At 45.2% G+C, this 23,029-nt stretch overlaps 1 protein-coding gene across 1 annotated transcript in view; it reads left to right on the plus strand.

Annotated features, from left to right (window-relative positions):
- The window catches only part of LOC126260759 (uncharacterized), a 1,547,391-nt gene that overhangs the window by 744,997 nt on the left and 779,365 nt on the right, over positions 1–23,029 (plus strand). The window contains exon 35 of the mRNA XM_049958097.1: positions 8,757–9,004. Coding sequence (XP_049814054.1) covers positions 8,757–9,004 — 248 coding nt within the window. The remainder of the gene's footprint in view (positions 1–8,756; positions 9,005–23,029) is intronic.

The following is a 23,029-nucleotide window of genomic DNA, read 5'->3' on the forward strand; positions in this document are numbered from 1 at the left end:
AGAGTATATGTTCTAAGATCCTGCTGCATATGGGCATGTAATTTAGTGGATTACTCCTACTACCTTTCTTGAATATTGGTGTGACCTGTGCAACTGTCCAATCTTTGGGTACGGATCTTTCGTCGAGCGAACGGTTGTATATGAATGTTAAATATGGAGCTAATGCATCAGCATACTCCGAAAAGAACCTAATTGGTATACTGTCTTGACCAGAACACTTGCTTTTATTAAGTGATTTAAGTTGCTTCACTACTCCGAGGACATTTACTTCTACGTTACGCATGTTGGCAGCTGTTCTACAATCGAATTCTGGAATATTGACTTCGTCTTCTTTTCTGAAGGCATTTCGGAAGGCTGTGTTTAGTAACTCTGCTTTGGCAGCCTGTCTTCGATACTATCACCATTGCTATCGCGTAGAGAAAGCATTGATTGTTTCTTGCCGCTAACATGCTTCACATAAAACCAGAATCTCTTTGTACTTTCTGCCAGATTTCGAGACAAAGTTTCGTTGTGGAAATTGTTATAAGCATCTCGCATTGAAGTCCGCGCTAAATTTCTAGCTTCTGTACAAGAACGCCCATCTTGGGGATTTTGCGTCTGTTTAAAGTTGGCATGTTTGTTTCGTTGTTTCTCCAACAGTGTTCTAACCCCTTTTGCGTACCAAGGAAGATCAGCTCCGTCGTTTGTTAATTTATTTGGTATAAATCTATCAATTGCTGCCGATACTGTTTCTTTGAATTCAAGCCACATCCGGTCTACACTTAAAATTATTAATTTGGAATGAGTGGAGATTGTCTCTCAGGAAGGTGTCAAATGAATCTTTATCTGCTTTTTTGAATAGGTATATTTTCGCTTATTTTTTAAGGATGTGGGGATTACAATATTCAGTCTCGCTACGATAACCCTGTGTTCACTAATCCCTTTATCGGTTTTAATGTTCGTTATTAACTCAGGATTATTTGTTGCTAAGAGATCAAGTGTGTTTTCGCAAAAGTAGCAGAATTCCTACGCGTCGTCGAATACGTGGTCCCCTATTTAGATGTGAAGTTTATCACCAATCCCGTGCCTGAGATTCCTCATTACTTTCGTCATTCTTTCTTTAACTCTCAATTGATATTCTTCTGTACTTCCACTGAGGATAGAAATTACGTAAGAGAAACTTACAACTGACGTCCTTTCGCCCTGAATTTCATCCCACTTATTTTATTCCCCTCATTCCTTCTTCGATCGCCGGCCGGTGTGGTCATGCGGTTCTAGGCGCTACAGTCTGGAACCGCGCGGCCGCTACGGTCGCAGGTTCGAATCCTGCCTCCGGCATGGATGTGTGTGATGTCCTTAGGTTAGTTAGGTTTAAGTAGTTTTAAGTTCTAGGGGACTGATGACCTAAGATGTTGAGTCCCATAGTGCCCAGAGCCATTTGAACCTTCTTCGATCTGCAGGTTAAACAACAGGGAAGAAAGACTGCATGCATCTGAATACTTCGCGCTTCGTCTTCCATGATTGTTTCCTCGTTGTCTTCATACATACTGTATATTATTAGACTTTCTGTACAGCTTATACCTACTTTCCTGAGAATTTTCAACGTCTTCCACCAAATTACGCTGACGATCGCTTTTTCCAGATTGATAAATCCTATGAAGTTGTCTTGAATTTTCGTAAGTGTTGGCCCCATTATGAACTGCGATTTCAGAACGAGCTCTGTGGTGCTTTTATCTTTTCTAAACCCAAACTGGTCGTCTTCTACGAAATACTCAGCTTTCGTTTCCATTCCTCTGTATTTTGTTCTTGTCAGCATGTTGGAGCAGAAGCTACATCTACATCTACATGACTACTCTGCAATTCACATTTAAGTGCTTGGCAGAGGGTTCATCGAACCATACTCATACTATGTCTCTACCATTCCACTCCCGAACAGCGCGCGGGAAAAACGAACACCTAAACCTTTCTGTTCGAGCTCTGATTTCTCTTATTTTATTTTTATGATCATTCCTACCTATGTAGGTTGGGCTCAAAAAAATATTTTCGCATTCGGAAGAGAAAGTTGGTGACTGAAATTTCGTAAATAGATCTCGCAGCGACGAAAAACGTCTTTGCTTTAATGACTTCCATCCCAACTCGCGTATCATATCTGCCACACTCTCTCCCCTACTACGTGATAATACAAAACGAGCTGCCCTTTTTTGCACCCTTTCGATGTCCTCCGTCAATCCCACCTGGTAAGGATCCCACACCGCGCAGCAATATTCTAACAGAGGACGAACGAGTGTAGTGTAAGCTGTCTCTTTAGTGGACTTGTTGCATCTTCTAAGTGTCCTGCCAATGAAACGCAACCTTTGGCTCGCCTTCCCCACAATATTATCTATGTGGTCTTTCCAACAGATGTTGTTCGCTATTTTAACACACACGTACTTAATTGAATTGACAGCCTTGAGAATTGTACTATTTATCGAGTAATCGAATTCCAACGGATTTCTTTTGGAACTCGTGTGGATCACTGCACACTTTTCGTTATTTAGCGTCAACTGCCACCTGCCACACCATACAGCAATCTTTTCTAAATCGCTTTGCAACTGATACTGGTCTTCGGATGACCTTACTAGACGGTAAATTACAGCATCATCTGCGAACAACCTAAGAGAACTGCTCAGATTGTCACCCAGGTCATTTATATAGATCAGGAACAGCAGAGGTCCCAGGACGCTTCCCTGGGGAACACCTGATATCACTTCAGTTTTACTCGATGATTTGCCGTCTATTACTACGAACTGCAACCTTCCTGACAGGAAATCACGAATCCAGTGGCACAACTGAGACGATACCCCATAGGCCCGCAGCTTGATTAGAAGTCGCTTGTGAGGAACGGTGTCAAAAACTTTCCGTAAATCTAGAAATACGGAATCAACTTGAGATCCCCTGTCGATAGCGGCCATTACTTCGCGCGAATAAAGAGCTAGCTGCGTTGCGCAAGAACGATGTTTTCTGAAACCATGCTGATTACGTATCAATAGATCGTTCCCTTCGAGGTGATTCATAATGTTTGAATACAGTATATGCTCCAAAACCCTACTGCAAACCGACGTCAATGATATAGGTCTGTAGTTCGATGGATTACTCCTACTACCCTTCTTAAACACTGGTGCGACCTGCGCAATTTTCCAATCTGCAGGTACAGATCTATCGGTGAGCGAGCGGTTGTATATGATTGCTAAGTAGGGAGCTATTGTGTCGGCGTAATCTGAAAGGGACCTAATTGGTATACAATCTGGACCTGAAGACTTGCTCGTATCAAGCGATTTGAGTTTCTTCGAACCCCCTAAGGTATCTACTTCTAAGAAACTCATGCTAGCAGCTGTTCGTGTTTGAAATTCTGGAATATTCCATTCGTATTCCCTGGTGAAGGAATTTCGGAAAACTGCGTTCAATAACTCCGCTTTAGCGGCACAGACGTCGGTAACAGTACCATCGGCCCTGCGCAGCGAAGGTATTGACTGCGTCTTGCCGCTTGTGTACTTTACATACGACCAGAATTTCTTCGGGTTTTCTACCAAATTTCGAGACAATGTTTCGTTGTGGAACCTATTAAAGGCATCTCGCATTGAAGCTGTTGAAAAAGGCAGATCCTACACTCTGTGAAATATTTTAACAGAGTAGCAAGGCATTATATACGTTGTTCTTGTTATGTTTTCACCAATCCGAGTTACTAAAGACAGTGACAGTGACAGAGACGAATCAGTGCCAGCAGGTATGAGGCTGTGACTGCGTCAACGAAGGCAACTTTTCTACAGTGACGATATCAACAAACTGGTCTCTCGTTGGGAGAAATGTGTTCGTCGCCACGATGACTGTGTTGAGAAATAAATATGTAGACATGAAGAATAAAGATATAGAATGTTGATAACTTACGTGTTATTTAAGTAGGCATTACTTTTCAGCAAGCTATCATAAATGAGTCTCTTCCGAAATCTACACTACTGGCCATTAAAATTGCTACACCAAGAAGAAATGCAGATGATACACGGGTATTCATTGGATAAATATATTATAGTAGATTTTTGGACAACATTGTTGTGGAGAGAAGCAGCGATTAGTATGATTAATCAATAATTCAAGAACATCCTTAATCGCTATTATTGTTGTTATACCGCCAACCGGTTTCAACCCGACGTAGGGGTCATGTTCTGGGCGTTTACGCCATTGGTCGACTGCTGGTGGTGTCACTCCTGTCTACATAACGGCAGGAAGCTATAGGCAAGAGTGAAACTATAGACAGGAGTGATACCACCAGCAGTCGACCAATGGTGTAATCGCCCAGAAGATGAACCCTACGTCGGGTTGCAACCGGTTGGCGTTATTATAACAATAATAAATGCGGTTAGACTGTTCTTGAATTATTATTATTATACTAGAACTGACATGTGATTACATTTTCACGCAGTTTGTGCATAGATCCTGAGAAATCAGTACCTAGAACAACCATCTCTGGCCGTAATAACGGCCTTGATAGTCCTGAGCATTGAGTCAAACAAAGCTTGGATGGCGTGTTCAGGTACTGCTGCCCATGCAGCTTCAACACGATACCACAGTTCATCAGGAGTAGTGACTGGCGTATTGTGACGAGCCAGTTGCTCGGCCACCATTGACCAGACGTATTGTGGTGATGCAACATGCGTGTGTGCATTATCCTGCTGAAGTGTAGGGTTTCGCAGGGATCGAATGAAGGGTAGAGCCACGGGTCGTAACACATCTGAAATGTAACGTCCACTGTTCCAAGTGCCGTCAATGCGTACAAGAGGTCACCGAGACGTGTAACCAATGGCACCCCATACACCAGTATGGCGATGACGAATACACGCTTCCAGTGTGCGTTCACCGCAATCTCGCCAAACATGGATGCGACCATGACGATGCTGTAAACAGAACATGGATTCAGCCGAAAAAATGACGTTTCGCCATTCGTGCACCCAGGTTCGTCGTTGAGTACACCATCGCAGGCGCTCCTGTCTGTGATGCAGCGTCAAGGGCAACCGCAGCCACTGTCTCCGAGCTGATAGTCCGTGCTGCTGCAAACGTAGTCGAACTGTTCGTGTAGATGGTTGTTGTGTTGCAAACGTCGCCATCTGCTGACTCAGGGATCGAGACGTGGCTGCACGATCCGTTACAGCCATGCGGATAAAATGCCTGTCATCTCGACTGCTAGTGATACAAGGCCGTTGGGATCCAGCACGGCGTTCCGTATTACCCTCCTGAACCCACCGATTCCATATTCTGCTAACAGTCATTGGATCTCGACCAAAGCGAGCAGCAGTGTCGCGATACGATAAACCGCAATCGCGATAGGCTACAATCCGACCTTTATCAAAGTGGGAAACGTTGGGGTACGCATTTATCCTCCTTACACGAGGCATCACAACAACGTTTCACCAGGCAAAGCCGGTCAACTGCTGTTTGTGTATGAGAAATCGGTTGGAAACTTTCCTCATGTCAGCACGTTGTAGGTGTCGCCACCGGCGCCAACCTTGTGTGAATGCTCTGCAAAGCTAATCATTTGCATATCACAGCATCTTCTTCCTGTCGGTTAAATTTCGCGTCTGTAGCACGCCATCTTCGTGGTGTAGCAATTTTAATGGCCAGTAGTGTACAAACTACCTTGAATAAGCAGGTTGTCACTTCCCTCATTTACTTTGAAAAGTGCAGATGAATGTTATATAAATTTCCCTTGTTGTTTGATGTTTGACTGCAAATATCCTAAAACTCTTCAAGACTGTGACAGTAATACTGATTCCGCTACGTGTTCCAAATCGATCCCCGTTTGTTCTCCTGTGACGTCAGCAGGCAGTTCTTCCCTCTCGTAGAGGCCTTCATGTTCGGTTTGCACCTGTCAGTCCCCTCTTCTGCGTCCTGCAGTATAATACCTTTTGCTCTGTCGGTGTTGACCCCTTTCTACATCTACATCTACATGATTACTCTGCAATTCACATTTAAGTGCTTGGCAGAGGGTTCATCGAACCACTATCATGCTGTTTCTCTACCACTCCACTCCCGAACAGCGCGCGGGAAAAACGAACATTTAAACTTTTCTGTTCGAGCTCTCATTTCTCTTATTTTATTTTGATGATCATTCCTACCTATGTAGGTTGGGCTCAAAAAAATATTTTCGCATTCGGAAGAGAAAGTTGGTGACTGAAATTTCGTAAATAGATCTCGCAGCGACGAAAAACGTCTTTGCTTTAATGACTTCCATCCCAACTCGCGTATCATATCTGCCACACTCTCTCCCCTACTACGTGATAATACAAAACGAGCTGCCCTTTTTTGCACCCTTTCGATGTCCTCCGTCAATCCCACCTGGTAAGGATCCCACACCGCGCAGCAATATTCTAACAGAGGACGAACGAGTGTAGTGTAAGCTGTCTCTTTAGTGGACTTGTTGCATCTTCTAAGTGTCCTGCCAATGAAACGCAACCTTTGGCTCGCCTTCCCCACAATATTATCTATGTGGTCTTTCCAACAGATGTTGTTCGCTATTTTAACACACACGTACTTAGTTGAATTGACAGCCTTGAGAATTGTACTATTTATCGAGTAATCGAATTCCAACGGATTTCTTTTGGAACTCGTGTGGATCACCGCACACTTTTCGTTATTTGGCGTCAACTGCCACCTGCCACACCATACAGCTATTTTTTCTAAATCGCTTTGCAACTGATACTGGTCTTCGGATGACCTTACTAGACGGTAAATTACAGCATCATCTGCGAACAACCTAAGAGAACTGCTCAGATTGTCACCCAGGTCATTTATATAGATCAGGAACAGCAGAGGTCCCAGGACGCTTCCCTGGGGAACACCTGATATCACTTCAGTTTTACTCGATGATTTGCCGTCTATTACTACGAACTGCGACCTTCCTGACAGGAAATCACGAATCCAGTCGAACAACTGAGACGATACCCCATAGGCCCGCAGCTTGATTTGAAGTCGCTTGTGAGGAACGGTGTCAAAAGCTTTCCGGAAATCTAGAAATATGGCCTCAACTTGAGATCCCCTGTGAAGGAATTTCGGAAAACTGCGTTCAATAACTCCGCTTTAGCGGCACAGTCGTCGGTAACAGTACCATCGGCCCTGCGCAGCGAAGGTATTGACTGCGTCTTGCCGCTTGTGTGCTTTACATGCGACCTGAATTTCTTCGGATTTTCTACCAAATTTCGAGACAATGTTTCGTTGTGGAACCTATTAAAGGCATCTCGCATTGAAGTCCGTGCCAAATTTCGCGCGTCTGTAAATTTTAGCCAATCTTCGGGATTTCGCGTTCTTCTTAACTTCGCGTGCTTTTTCCGTTGCCTCTGCAACAGCGTTCGGACCTGTTTTGTGTATCGTGGGGGATCAGTTCCATCTCTTACCAATTTATGAGGTATGAATCTCTCAATTGCTGTTGCTACTACATCTTTGAATTTGAGCCGCATCTCGTCTACATTTGCATAGTCAGTTCGGAAGGAATGGAGATTATCTCTTAGGAAGGCTTCTAGTGGCACTTTTTCCGCATTTTTAAATAAAATTATTTTGCCTTTGTTTCTGGTGGATTTGGAAGAAACGGTATTGAGCCTAGGTACAACGATCTCTGTATCAGTCATGATGCTCTCTGTTAGCTCTCAATTGTTTGTGGCTAAGAGGTCAAGTGTGTTTTCGCAATCACTTACAATTCGCGTGGGTTCGTGGACTAACTGCTCGAAATAATTTTCGGAGAAAGCATTTAGGACAATCTCGGAAGATGTTTTCTGCCTACCACCGGTTTTGAACAAGTATTTTTGCCAACATATCGAGGGAAGGTTGAAGTCCCCACCAACTATAACCGTATGAGTGGGGCATTTATTTGTTGGTTCAAATGGTTCAAAAGGCTCTGAGCACTATGGGACTCAACTTCTGAGGTCATTAGTCCCCTAGAACTTAGAACTAGTTAAACCTAACTAACCTAAGGACATCACAAACATCCACGCCCGAGGCAGGATTCGAACCTGCGACCGTAGCGGTCTTGCGGTTCCAGACTGCAGCGCCCTTAACCGCACGGCCACTTCGGCCGGCATTTATTTGTTACGAGACTCAAATCTTCTCTGAACTGTTCAGCAACTATATCATCGGAGTCTGCGGGTCGGTAGAAGGAGCCAATTATTAACTTAGTTCGGGTGCTAAGTATAACGTCTACCCATACCAATTCTCACGGAGTATCTACTTCGACTTCAAAATGGTTCAAATCGCTCTGAGCAGTATGGGACTTAACTTCTGAGGTCATCAGTCCCCTAGAACTTAGAACTACTTAAACCTAACTAACCTAAGGACATCACACACATCCATGCCCGAGGCAGGATTCGAACCTGCGACCGTAGCGGTCGCGCGGCTCCAGACTGTAGCGCCTAGAACCGCTCGGCCACCCCGGCCGGCACTTCGGCTTCACTACAAGATAAACCACTACTGACATACACAAACACTCCATCACCAGTTCTGCCTAATCTTTCTTTCCTGAACACCGTCTGAGACTTCGTGAAAATTTCTGCAGAGACAAATGAACACTGCTTCACATTGGCAGGGCGGTAAAAAAGTAACGCGCCGCGCCGCACCCTCTTCTGCGTCCTGCACTATACTTCCTTTTCCACTACCGGTGTTGATCCCTTCGCTTTTGACTTCACCGTAGCTTGTTGCGACTTCAGCCTCCGCTCTCTGCATGTTTGTAACTCAGCTCGGCTCTGCTGCGGCCTGCGCAGGTGCGGGGGGAGCCGGCGCCCGAGGTGCGCTGGTACCGCGACGGCGGCGAGCTGGAGGAGGACCCCCCGCGGCTGACGCTCCAGCTGGAGGGCGGCCGCTGCCGGCTGGTGCTGCGCGCCGCCTCAGACGCGGACGCCGGCCGCTACATGTGCGACGCCGCCAACAGCGTCGGCCGCGTCTCCACGTTCGCCCGCCTGCAGGTCGTGCACGACCCCAGCCTGCTCGAGGCCGACTCCAAGCTCAAGAGGTCAGTCAGCGCCGGCTCGCCAGATCTGTTAAAGCCAGCCTAGGCGTCTAGCAAACTTGCTTTCTCGGATCGCTACACAACATTCAAACAAATCGTAGAGCACAGGCCATCCCCGTTTTCAAGAAGGGACGTCGAACAGATTTTAATATTTTTTTGTGTGATCTAAAATTTAAAACTTCTCTCACACCGGCCTGATTTAGCTTCACTGATCAGGATAGTAAAAAAAACATGCATATATTAAGAGAATTTTCATTCACAAATCAGGCTTATCACATTCACACAGTTCAATACTGTTCTGTTGTTGTTGTGGTGGTCTTCAGTCCTGAGACTGGTTTGATGCAGCTCTCCATGCTACTCTATCCTGTGCAAGCTTCTTCATCTCCCAGTACCTACTGCAACCTACATCCTTCTGAACCTGCTTAGTGTATTCATCTCTTGGTCTCCCTCTACGATTTTTACCCTCCACGCTGCCCTCCAATACTAAATTGGTGATCCCTCGATGTCTCAGAACATGTCCTACCAACCGATCCCTTCTTCTAGTCAAGTTGTGCCACAAGCTCCTCTTCTCCCCAATTCTATTCAATACCTCCTCATTAGTTTTGTGATCAACCCATCTAATCTTCAGCATTCTTCTGTAGCACCACATTTCGAAAGCTTCTATTCTCTTCTTGTCCAAACTATTTATCGTCCACGTTTCACTTCCATACACGGCTACACTCCATACAAATACTTTCAGAAACGACTTCCTAACACTTAAATCTAAACTGGACGTTAACAAATTTCTCTTCTTCAGAAAATATTTCCTTGCCATTGCCAGTCTACATTTTATATCTTCTCTACTTCGACTATCATCAGTTATTTTGCTCTCCAAATAGCAAAACTCCTTTACTACTTTAAGTGTCTCATTTCCTAATCAAATTCCCTCAGCAGCACCCGACTTAATTCGACTACATTCCATTATCCTCGTTTTGATTTTGTTGCTGTTCATCTTATACCCTCCTTTCAAGACACTGTCCATACCGTTCAACTGCTCTTCCAAGTCCTTTGCTGTCTCTGACAGAATTACAATGTCATCGGCGAACCTCAAAGTTTTTACTTCTTCTCCATGGATTTTAATACCTACTCCGAACTTTTCTTTTGTTTCCTTTATTGCTTGCTCAATACACAGATTGAATAACATCGGGGATAGGCTACAACCCTGTCTCACTCCCTTCCCAACCACTGCTTCCCTTTCATACCTCTCGACTCTTATAGCTGCCATCTGCTTTCTGTACAAATTGTAAATAGCCTTTCGCTCTCTGTATTTTACCCCTGCCACCTTCATAATTTGAAAGAGAGTATTCCAATCAACATTGTCAAAAGCTTTCTCTAAGTCTACAAATGCTAGAACGTAGGTTTGCCTTTCCTTAATCTTTCTTCTAAGATAAGTCGTACGGTCAGTATTGCCTCACGTGTTCCAACATTTCTACGGAATCCAAACTGATCTTCCCCGAGGTCAGTTTCTATCAGTTTTTCCATTCGTCTGTAAAGAATTCGCGTTAGTATTTTGCAGCTGTGACTCATTAAACTGATAATTCGGTAATTTTCACATCTGTCAGCACCTGCTTTCTTTGGGATTGGGATTATTATATTCTTTTGAAGTCTGAGCGTATTTCGCCTGTCTCATACATCTTCCTCACCAGATGGTAGAGTTTTGTCAGGACCGGCTCTCCCAAGGTTGTCAGTAGTTCCAATGGAATGTTGTCTACTCCGGGGGCCTTGTTTTGACTCAGGTCTTTCAATGCTCTGTCAAACTCTTCACTCAGTATCATATCTCCCATTTCATCTTCATCTACCTCCTCTTCCATTTCCATAATATTGTCCTCAAGTACATCGCCCTTGTATAGGCCCTCTATATACTCCTTCCACCTTTCTGCTTTCCCTTCTTTGCTTAGAGCTGGGGTTCCGTCAAAGCTCTTCATATTCATGCAAGTGATTCTCCTTTCTCCAAAGGTCTCTTTAATTCTCCTGTAGGCAGTATCTATCTTACCCCTAGTGAGATAAGCCTCTACATCCTTACATTTGTCCTCTAGCCATCCCTGCTTAGCCATTTTGCACCTCCTGTCGATATCATTTTTGAGACGTTTGTATTCCATTTTGCCTGCTTCATTTACTGCATTTTTATATTTTCTCCTTTCATCAATTAAATTCAATATTTCTTCTGTTACCCAAGGGTATCTACTAGCCCTTGTCTTTTTACCTATTTGATCCTCTGCTGCCTTCACTATTTCATCCCTCAAAGCTACCCATTCTTCTTCTACTGTATTTCTTTCCCCCGTTCCTGTCAATTGTTCCCTCTTGCTCTCCCTGAAACCCTGTACAATCTCTGGTTCTTTCAGTTTATCCAAGTCCCATCTCCTTAAATTCCCACCTTTTTGCAGTTTCTTCAGTTTTAATCTACAGTTCATAACCAATAGATTGTGGTCAGAGTCCACATCTGCCCCTGGAAATGTCTTACAATTTAAAACCTGGTTCCTAAATCTCTGTCTTACCATTATATAATCTATCTGATACCTTTTAGTATCTCCAGGGTTCTTCCATGTATACAACCTTCTTTCATGATTCTTAAACCAAGTATTAGCTATGATTAAGTTATGCTCTGCGCAAAATTCTACCAGGCGGCTTTCTCTTTCATTTCTTAGCCCCAATCCATATTCACCTACTAGGTTTCCTTCTCTCCCTTTTCCTACACTCGAATTCCAGTCACCCATGACTATTAAATTTTCGTCTCCCTTCACTATCTGAATAATTTCTTTGATTTCATCATACATTTCTTCAATTTCTTCGTCATCTGCAGAGCTAGTTGGCATATAAACTTGTACTACTGTAGTAGGCGTGGGCTTCGTGTCTATCTTGGCCACAATAATGCGTTCACTATGCTGTTTGTAGTAGCTTACCCGTACACCTATTTTTTTATTCATTATTAAACCTACTCCTGCATAACATCTATTTGATTTTGTATTTATAACCCTGTATTCACTTGACCAGAAGTCTTGTTCCTCCTGCCACCGAACTTCACTAATGCCCACTATATCTAACTTTAACCTATCCATTTCCCTTTTTAAATTTTCTAACCTACCTGCCCGATTAAGGGATCTGACATTCCACGCTCCGATCCGTAGAACGCCAGTTTTCTTTCTCCTGATAACAACGTCGTCCTGAGTAGTCCCCGCCCGGAGGTTCGAAAGGGGGACTATTTTACCTCCGAAATATTTTACCCAAGAGGACGCCATCATCATTTAATCATACAGTAAAGCTGCATGCCCTCGGGAAAAATTACGGCTGTAGTTTCCCCTTGCTTTCAGCCGTTCGCAGTACCACAACATCAAGGCCGTTTTGGTTAATGTTACAAGGCCAGATCAGTCAATCATCCAGACTGTTGCCCTTGCAACTACTGAAAAGGCTGCTGCCCCTCTTCAGGAACCACACGTTTGTCTGGCCTCTCAACAGATACCCCTCCGTTGTGGTTGCACCTATGGTACGGCTATCTGTATCGTTGAGGCACGCAAGCCTCCTCACCAACGGCAAGGTCCATGGTTCTATCCTGATTAAATTGAGCTTAACTTAAATTCCATAAGGCAGTGAAGCAATTTCGAAGTCTCGGTGCAACGAAAATTGTCAGTCGATCTCCTGAAAACATTTGTAATAATTATTAACTTTCGGTGATCACATGGGGAAGACCGGAGATCTGCTGGTAAGACCGTGTTAGCCTATTTATTGGAAGTAATAAACTGGATATCTTGAGCGTACAAAACGGCAGGTTCGTCCAGTGTAAATCAGAAGTTCCCCAACGATCCCGTGCAATACAGCGTAGTAAGCAGACACTGTCAATAATAATCAGTTAAATAATACGCGAACACACTTACTTTAGTTTAGTTCATGTGTTAAATTCCTTCTCATACAGAATCTCATCAAGATGGCGACTAGCTCAACAATACATACATATACATCTTCGTTCTTTCACGGATAATCCGCAAGATCTCCTTCATTCTTTTCATAAGAGAAAACATAGATAGCAGAGAAGCTATTCCATGGAGTAAATAAACGATCCAAGGAATAATAGGGCTGGAAACTACTTTGCATTGATAATCATCGTATATTAAAGTTTGGGAATCGGTGAGATAAGAAGAGATATTTCGAGATATGTACTGAGTTATATAATTTATAAAATTTCTGAAAATATCGCGGAGAGACCGCTGCAAGAGACATTACAAGACGTGCTTATTTATATACCTATATCTCCAACATCGACCAGTTGTAGAATTTTGGAACACGTATTATGTTTCAGTATAATGACTTTTCTAGAGACTAGAAATCTACTCTGCAGGAATCAGCATGGGTTTCGAAAAAGACGATCGTGTGAAACCCAGCTCGCGCTGTTCGTCCACGAGACTCAGAGGGCCATAGACACGGGTTCCCAGGTAGCTGCCGTGTTTCTTGACTTGCGCAAGGTGTTTGATACAGTTCCCCACACTCATTTAATGAAGAAAGTAAGACCATATGAACTATCAGACCAATTGTGTGATTGGATTTAAGAGTTCCTAGATAACAGAACGCAGCATGTCATTCTCAATGGAGAGAAGTCTTCCGAAGTAAGAGTGATTTCGTGTGTGCCGCAGGGGAGTGTCATAGGACCGTTGCTATTCACAATATACATAAATGACCTCGTGGATGACATCGGAAGTTCACTGAGGCTTTTTCCAGATGATACTGTGATGTATCGAGAGGTTGTAACATTGAAAAATTGTACTGAAATGCAGGAGGATCTGCAACGAATTGACGCATGGTGCAGGGAATGACAATTGAACCTCAATGAAGACAAGTGTAATGTGCTGCGAATACGTAGAAAGAAAGATCCCTTATCATTTAGCTACAATATAGCAGGTCAGCAACTGGAAGCAGTTCCATAAATTATCTGGGACTTCTGAGATTCATTGGAAGAATCCTAAGGGAATGCAATCCGAAAACAAAGGAAGTAGGTTACAGTACGCTTGTTCGCCCACTGCTTGAATACTACCCAGCAGTGTGGGATCCGTACCAGATAGGGTTCATAGAAAATATAGAGAAGATCCAACGGAGAGCAGCGCACTTCGTTACACGATCATTTAGCAGTCGCGAAAGCGTTACGGACGCCTTAGATTAACTCCAGTGGAAGACTCTGCAGGAGAGACGCTCAGTAGCTCGGTACGGGCTTTTGTTGAAGTTTCGAGAACATACCTTCACCGAGGAGTCAAGCAGTATATTGCTCCCACCTACGTATATGTCGCAAAGAGACCATGAGGATAAAATCAGAGAGATTAGAGCCCACACAGAGCCATACCGACAATCTTTCTTTCCACGAACAATTCGAGAATAGAAGGGAGAATCGATAGAGGTATTTAAAGTACCCTCCGGCACACACCGTCAAGTGGCTTGCGGAGTATGGATGTAGATGTAGATATAGAATGAGTTTCATTACAACATGAAAAGATTACGACACTTAACTTTGTAATCATACAGATGTGTCGCAAGTAAAGGATGACATACAAAATGACGAATCTTCTTTAGTATAAACAATCACAAGTCGCTGCTACATAGAAAGTACAAGCGAAGTAAGCATTTTCTATGCTGCTATAGAAGTCACTGGCCTTGAAGCTGCTGCCCGACTGTGTGCGACCCGTCGCGCGCGGCACTTACGTCCTCGGTGAAGTAACTGCAACACTTCTTTTTGCGCAGCTTTGGGGATCAACACACGTGGCTGCCCACTGTCATTCTGAACAAGAATCACACCTTGCTGCTTAGCGAGGCTATGCCGATGTGCAAAGTATCGTCCGCAGCTCGTGGTCTCGCGGTCGCGTTCTCGCTTCCCGAGTACGGGGTTCCGGGTTCGATTACCGGCGGGATCAGGGATTTTCTCCTGCCTCGAGATGACTGGGTGTTTGTGTTGTCCTCATCATTTATGAAAGTGGCCAGCTTGGAGTGAGCAAAGGTTGGGAATTTGTACGGGCGCTGATAACCGCGCAGTTGAGCTCCCAACAAACCAAACATCATCATGGTGTAAAGTATCGGTCCACTACACAGTCTTAATGAAATGCAATGAGCGAGGCCAATGAGACGCCCTGTTTAACCCGCAGGACAGGGCAGATACAATAAATAGTGGAAAGGGGCCAAAATAAGGGGCTGTCACTTACACCCGAAAATACAACTTTATTATTTGATCAAACATTACAAGAGCCCAAAAAAATCTTTTAAGCACACAGCTTTAATCTTTGGGGCTTAATTACCGCCTGAAAGCCACTTTAATTTAAAAACGGCTGCAGGCCAATAACTTAAAACGCAAATTTAAAGGCAAGCCTTATCTTAAAACAGTTCTTTAGTTAGGCTGAAGTAAACAAGTTAAATTCAAATCGGCTGAAGGCCGAACACTTAAAATTCCAGAACATTAATTTTTTTAATACCAAAGTTCTTACGTGAAACAGTTCTTTAATTTAGCCTGAAGGCCTTAAGAACAAACAGCTGAAACTCAAACCGGCAATAGGTTAAGGTAAAGAAGTTAAATTCAAATCGGCTGAAGGCCGAAGACTTAGAAATTTATAAAAAAAAGTTAACTGCCAAAGGGCTTACGTGAAACAGTACTATAAACTTGGATTGAAGGCCTTAAGAGTAAAACAATAATTTAAAACACAAAATCGGCTAGAAGCTATACAAGTACCAACAACAACAAATTTTACAAAAAACATAAGGCAGTACACACATGTTCGAGGGTCGGCCTGTAATTCGAACACTAACGCTCGCTTAAGTGAGACAGGCAGTCGGGCCGACCATTCACGATCCGACGACAACCCAACCGACCGACACTCAGCGGACCCACCGACAAGATAACTTCCACTTCACCCGACCAGGGCACAACAGGGAGCTCAACGCAACAACGTAGAAGATATTGGCGCCCACAAACAAACATACATAGAGCTGTCAAACTACATACCGTGCTGGACAGCAACAACACGATGAAACTACACTGCCTGAAATTTAAGTCAACGGCCAGGGCAGGTAACCGGAACGTTAACGGGCACAAGGCAGAAGATTCCGCTGGTGCGCTTCAGTTCAAATAACCAAATACAGTGAAACTCCACCGGAGGGTGGCTAGAATTTTCCAACTCGAAAATCACGTTGTTGCTCGCGGGAATATCTCAACAGCCGACAACGAACTCCAAACGACACAATATGAACAGTCTTGACTTGCTGGTAGGTTGAATCAAAACTCAACTTTCGTGTGCAGGGTCGGTGAGCCACGGACCTCGTAGCAATGTGATCAGCCCCACACTCTCCGACACCGCGTAGAGGCCGCCAGCGGGCCCCGGCCAGACTACGCCCCGCAGAGAGTTCCTCTGCTCCACGCCAACCGACCGAGTCCTCAGAGCCAGTACGCCGACAACATTTAAAATAACTTGTCAGTCAAAATCACACAAACTGCACACAGTTTCACGAATACTGCACGAAGAACCAGACAATGCTAACGGCAGTGACTGTCCAGTAACAGGGACGAATCACAAGTCGACACACACAGCCAACCCATATGCGATCGCCGGCCAAATACACGGCAAGGCGACCGAACGACGACCAGCCAAAGCCCTCCCCAATCATGTGTGTCGGCAACCGTCGGGCGAGTCATGGCGGTCCGGACCTGACTGCTGCCGCGCCCCGACTGAACTTCAGCCGCGAGCCAACTCAAACTCTGCCAGGTCCCCAACTAACTCACAACACACGACGACCGGGAAGTAATAGCAGTCCTGCAAATACGGCAGGGCCTATATCGATAAGCGCTGCTGCTGCCGCTCACGGGTAGGCAAGGCAGCAACTCAGTGACACGCGTACGGTAAAAACAAGACGTAAAATGAGAAATGGCACGAACACGAGCCACGCGCAGCTGAGCCGAGATGTGCGAATGTATTTCAGCAAAATGTTCAAATCTGAATCAGCCTCCGTGGCCTGTGCAATTTTCCTATAGTTGAGCGGAAAAGACTGAAGCCATTCAGAATTCTGAGCATCGATGTGACAACAAGATGCAGCAGAAGCGTCAAAGTCTGTATCACGGCCAACCGGAAGACGTGAAAGTGTATCCGCATTGCCATGTTCAGCTGCTTCACGATACACAATCTCGTACTGCTATTGGGACAACAACAAAGCCCATCATTGCAATTGTTGGTCAGTACGTACAGGAACTGGTTTAATCGGATGAAACAAACACTGAAATGCCTTGTAATCCGCTACTAAGTAGAATCTTCTGCCATACAAATAGTGGTGGAATTTGGTGACACCATACACAATAGCCAAAGCCTCTTTCTCAATTTGTGAATAGTTACACTCAGCTTTGGACAACGCTTTTGATGCGAAAGCAGTAGGCCTTATGTCCTCTTCACATAGAGGCCGCTTTTGTGGCGTTGTCGTCCTGGAGAGGGGTCCGTCATTGTGCGATTGGCTGACGTCTTCTTACAGTCATCTCTTCTCTTTCGTTCCCGACTGGCGTGCCGGCGCTTTGACTTTAGGACGTAACAAAATGTAAAGGAAAAATCTGGTATGTCTAATGTTTCCGCTAGGAAGGACCTCTGTCGCCTTGAGCCAGAGACAGATAAAGGCACAGAACCACTGGTCAGTACCACACAAAGCAGGCGTACCTCGCTGGAATATGAAACTGTGGGCACCTTAAGGCAGACCATTATACAGGGCAAAATGTTTGGAAATTTGTGGTAAGTTCTATGGGACCAAACTGGTGAGGTCATCGGTCCCTAGGCTTACACACTACTTAATGTAACTTAAACTAGCGACAACACGCACACACCTATGCCCAAAGGAGGATTCGAACCTCCGACGGGGCGAGCCGCGCGAACCGTGGCAAGGCGCCTTACACCGCACGGTCACCCCGCGCGGTGATGTACAGGGTGTCCCAGAAATGTCCTGACGAACTTACTGAAGTTGTAGAGGGTGTCTTGAGGAACAAATCGAGGATAGGAACCTATGTCAGGAATCGCCATCCAGGCGCCCGTGCCTGCCACTAAACCACCCCTTCGGCAGCAAACGATTGTACTCTGAGTGACCGTAGGCGAAATGCCTCGCAATGTTGTTTCTTATTGAGTCATCGTAACTGACGCCCACTATCGCCGGTTTAGAAGACGGATCTAGCTCCTGCGTGGAAATGCCTTGTCTCCTACGAATACTGTGCCCTGTTTCTTCGGTGGATGACGGCTTCGGGCACGGGTTTCCATACGCAGAGTACATTTTTCTGCTATAACCCTTTAAAATCTCCATTGTTTTCTCGGTGCACAGGAGCAAAATGTGCTGCGGATGGAAACCCGCATCTGAAGCCGTGATCCACCGAAGCAACAGAGCATCACATTCGTAGGAGACAAAGTGTTTCTACGCAGCAGCTGGCTGTCTCCGCAGACGGTCGTGGGAATCAGTCTCGACCAATGAATAGCAGACAGCATCGTGAGACGTTCTGCTTACGGCCCGTCAGCGTAAAAAGTAACGCTCGCTGCCGAAGCAGTGGTCTAGCGGCAGGCGCCGGCGCCTGTAGCTTCGACGCGCTGTACTGTATTTGGCTGACGTTTCCGGCCACGGGCTCCTATCCTCGATTTGTTGCTCAAGACTCCCTCTACAACACCTCGAAGTCTCTCGCAACATTTCTGGGACAACCTGTAGCTTCTAGGCCCGAGGGTCAAACAACACCTGTTGCACTACAGCTAGCAGGACAATGGAAAATATCGAAAGCAGCTGGCAAATTGGCAACTCTACAGAACACAGGCTCTCAGATATCGGAGAAACTGAGTACAAATCAACATAACACAGGAATCCCATCAGACAGGTAGTTTAGCAGTATGGGTGTGTCTCTTACTATGCGGAAACAGGGCGTTGTTTTTTTTTTTTTTTATCTTATGGAACTTAACTGCTAAGGTCATCAAATGGTTCAAATGGCTCTGACCACTATGGGACTCAACTGCTGTGGTCATCAGTCCCCTAGAACTTAGAACTACTTAAACCTAACTAACCTAAGGACATCACACACATCCATGCCCGAGGCAGGATTCGAACCTGCGACCGTAGCAGTCGCACGGTTCCGGAATGCGCGCCTAGAACCGCGAGACCACCGCGGCCGGCTAAGGTCATCAGTCCCTAAGCTTACACACTACTTAACCTCAATTATCCTAAGAACAAACACAAACACCCATGACCGAGGGAGGACTCGAACCTCCGCCGGGACTAGGCGCACAGTCCATGACTAAAAATGGTTAAAATGGCTCTGAGCACTATGGGACTCAACTGCTGAGGTCATTAGTCCCCTAGAACTTAGAAATAGTTAAACCTAACTAACCTAAGGACATCACAAACATCCATACCCGAGGCAGGATTCGAACCTGCGACCGTAGCGGTCTTGCGGTTCCAGACTGCAGCGCCTTTAACCGCACGGCCACTTCGGCCGGCAGTCCATGACTGCAGCGCCTTAGACCGCTCGCAGGGCGTTGTAGAACAGCAACAAAAATTATTACCAAATAGTTCACTTGGTGAAACGAAGCATGTGAGCAGTTGAGTCAGACGTAAAGAAACGCCCGTGGCAAATGTTTAGATCAGCATAGGGCTAATGTTCCTGTTATAGGACATTTCGGTGCAGTGGTTTATGAGAACCACTTCTGTGCTCGACTTGCTGTGACACAATTTGGTACTGGACACAGTGACCGACAGCGACTCTCAAGAGATTGACGGCCTGCCCACAGCCAGTTCTGCCCCCAGCTACAACGCAGTCTGCCTCCCCAGAATGACGGCTGGCTACCAGCTGACACTGTCTACAGACAGATCATCAACCAGTAATAACAGGCACAACAGTGAAACGTCTGACTGCTAGTGTTCTGTTTGTGTCAAAGCATTGACTTAAACCCGGGAAAATGACCTCTAGATTGTAATGAATATAAAGTAGGTATTATTATCTTCTTCTTTTGATCACAATCGAGGAGAAATATTAATCCGTTTGTAATTATGTTTCGCCAGAGGCAACTGAAATTAAGTAACTGTGGTCCAAAGTAGAACATTGTTTGAATATAAAACTATTCTAATACGCTCTATTTATTTTGCTCTAGCTCGCAAGCCTAATGCCTCTATCAGTAATACCAAATAGAGAACTGTAATTATTCTATATTCAGTATCTATCGTTGACATTCATTAACTTCCGAGTGTAGTCAGAGAAATCTATATCTCCGCAAGCCACTGACGGTGTGTGGTGGAGAGTATCTTGAGTACCTCTATCGGTTTTCCCTTCTATTCCTAGTCTCGTATTGTTCGCGGAAAGAAAGATTGTCGGTATGCCTCGGTGTGGCCTCTAATCTCTCTGATATTATCCTCGTGGTCTCTTTGCGAGATATACGTAGGAGGGAGCAATATACTGCTCGACTCCTCGGTGAAGGTATGTTCTCAAAACTTCAACAAAAGCCCGTACCGCGCTACTGAGCGTCTCTCCTGCAGAGTCTTCCACAGGAGTTTATGTATCATCTCCGTAACGCTTTCACGATTGCTAAATGATCCTGTTGCGAAGCGCGCTGCTCTCCGTCGGATCTTCTCTATCTCTTCTATCAACTCAGCTGGTACGGATCCCACACCGGTGAGCAGTATTCAAGCATTGGGCGAACAAGTGTACTGTAACCTTCTTCCTTTGTTTTCGGACTGCATTTCCTTTGGGTTCTTCCAATGAATCCCAGTCTGGCGTCTGCTTTACCGAAGATTAATTTTATACCCTCATTCCATTTTAAATCACTCCTAATGCCTACTCCCACATAATTTATGGAATTAATTGCTTCCAGTTGCTGACCTGCTACATTGTAGCTAAATGATAAAGGACCTTTCTTTCTATGTATTCGCAGCACATCACACTTGTCTACTCTGAAATTCAATTGCCATTCCCTGCTCTATGCGTCAATTCGTTGCAGATCCTCATGCATTTCAGTACAATTTTACATTGTTACAACCTCTCGATATACTACAGCATCATCCGCAAAAAGCGTCCGTAAACTTCCGATGTTATACACTAGGTCATTTATATACACTACTGGCTATTAAAATTGCTACACCAAGAAGAAATGCAGATGATAAACGGGTATTCATTGCACAAATATATTATACCAGAACTGACATGTGATTACTTCACGCAATTTGGGTGCATAGATCCGGAGAAATCAGTACCCAGAACAATCACCTCTGGCCGTAATAACGGCTTTGACACGCCTGGGCATTGAGTTAAACAGAGCTTGGATGGCGTGTACAGGTACAGCTGCCCATGCAGCTTCAACGGGATACCACAGTTCATCAAGAGTAGTGACTGGCGTATTGTTGCTCGACCACCATTGACCAGACGTTTTCAATTGGTGAGAGGTATGGAGAATGTGCTGGCCAAGGCAGCAGTCGAACATTTTATGTATCCAGAAAGGACAGTACAGGACCTGCAACATGCGGTCGTGCATCATCCTGCTGAAATGTAGGCTTTCGCAGGGATCGAATGAAGGGTAGAGCCAAGTGGGGTAACACATCTGAAATGTAACGTCCACTGTTGAAAGTGCCGTCAATGCCAACAAGAGGTGACCGAGACGTGTAACCAATGGCACCCCATACCATCACTCCGGGTGATTCACCAGTATGGCGACGACGAATACACGCTTCCAATGTGCGTTCACCGCGATGTCGCCAAACACGGATGCGACCATCATGATGCTGTAAACAGAACCTGGATTCATCCGAAAAAATAACGTTTTTCCATTCGTGCCCCGAGGTTCGTCGTTGATTACGCCATCGCTGGCACTCCTGTCTGTGATGCAGAGCATTTCTCCTCCTTACACGAGGCATCACAACAACGTTTCACCAGGCAACGCCGGTCAACTGCTGTCTGTGTATGAGAAATCGGTTGGAAACTTTCCTCATGTCAGTATGGTGTAGGTGTCGCCACCGGCGCCAACCGTGTGTGAATGCTCTGAAAAACTAATCATTTGCATATCACTGCATCTTTTTCGTGTCTGTTAAATTTCGCGTCTGTAGCACGTCATCTTCGTGGTGTTGCAATTTTAATGGCCAGTAGTGTACTTCCCAGGCAACAGGGCACAAGAATGTGCCCCTTGTGAAATACGTTTTCGTCAGTGCATTTCCCCTTTTGTAGCCTGTATCGTCACTCTAACGATCGCCCATTCGTCTCTGTTCCGTGTTTATACTTTTCTTACCGCGTCATGTGTCAGCAAAGTCCCCCCGTGGTATTTGGGGCCAACGGGATATAAGGGCTCTGTTGCGTACGTTAGGGCACGTGACATTACAGATTCGACGAGTTGCAGCGACCGTCTCCGGCTGGGGGCCAGCTACTATCTGACACCACTTTAATACTTCGTAGTTGCGCGATTAAATACACTCACTTCTCGACAGCATATGACTTTAGTGGGTATTTCCCGCTTGGCCCCGGACGTAGACGAGCGTTCGCGATGTATATCGGGCAAGACGACTAGTGTGACGTCACAGGCTTGTTGCCGAGGCCCACGAGAAAGACAGGCCGCGGTGCGTACGTCGCGAAGGTGACCCATGGACTTCCCATCACTATAGGACTAATAACAGTAAGATTCCATAATAGCGGATTCCAGTAGAAGGTTCAGTTTTCATTTGTACAGACACGCCTAGTTACGAGTTAACCGGTGTAGAAACGTAGTTTTCTGCTGATTTGAGCGAGAGAGGAATCGCAGGACTACCTTCGTGACGTAAGCGCCACGTCCTGTCTTTCTCGTAGGCCTCGCTCGTTGCAGGTCTCGTGTTTCTCATTGACCCCCAGTGTTTTGGCTCATTGTTGTAAGTACTATAAGAGATACTCCAGAGAAGCGGGCAGCGTGCCGGAACCGGATTCTGTACATCCATTCTTCTTGAACAACACAAACACTGTGCCGCACGGTATACAATCAGAATCATCACACAGGACGATGTGAACACAGCACTGAC

Source organism: Schistocerca nitens, chromosome 5 (genome assembly GCF_023898315.1).
Source record: "Schistocerca nitens isolate TAMUIC-IGC-003100 chromosome 5, iqSchNite1.1, whole genome shotgun sequence".
In the NCBI taxonomy this organism is placed as follows: domain Eukaryota; kingdom Metazoa; phylum Arthropoda; class Insecta; order Orthoptera; family Acrididae; genus Schistocerca; species Schistocerca nitens.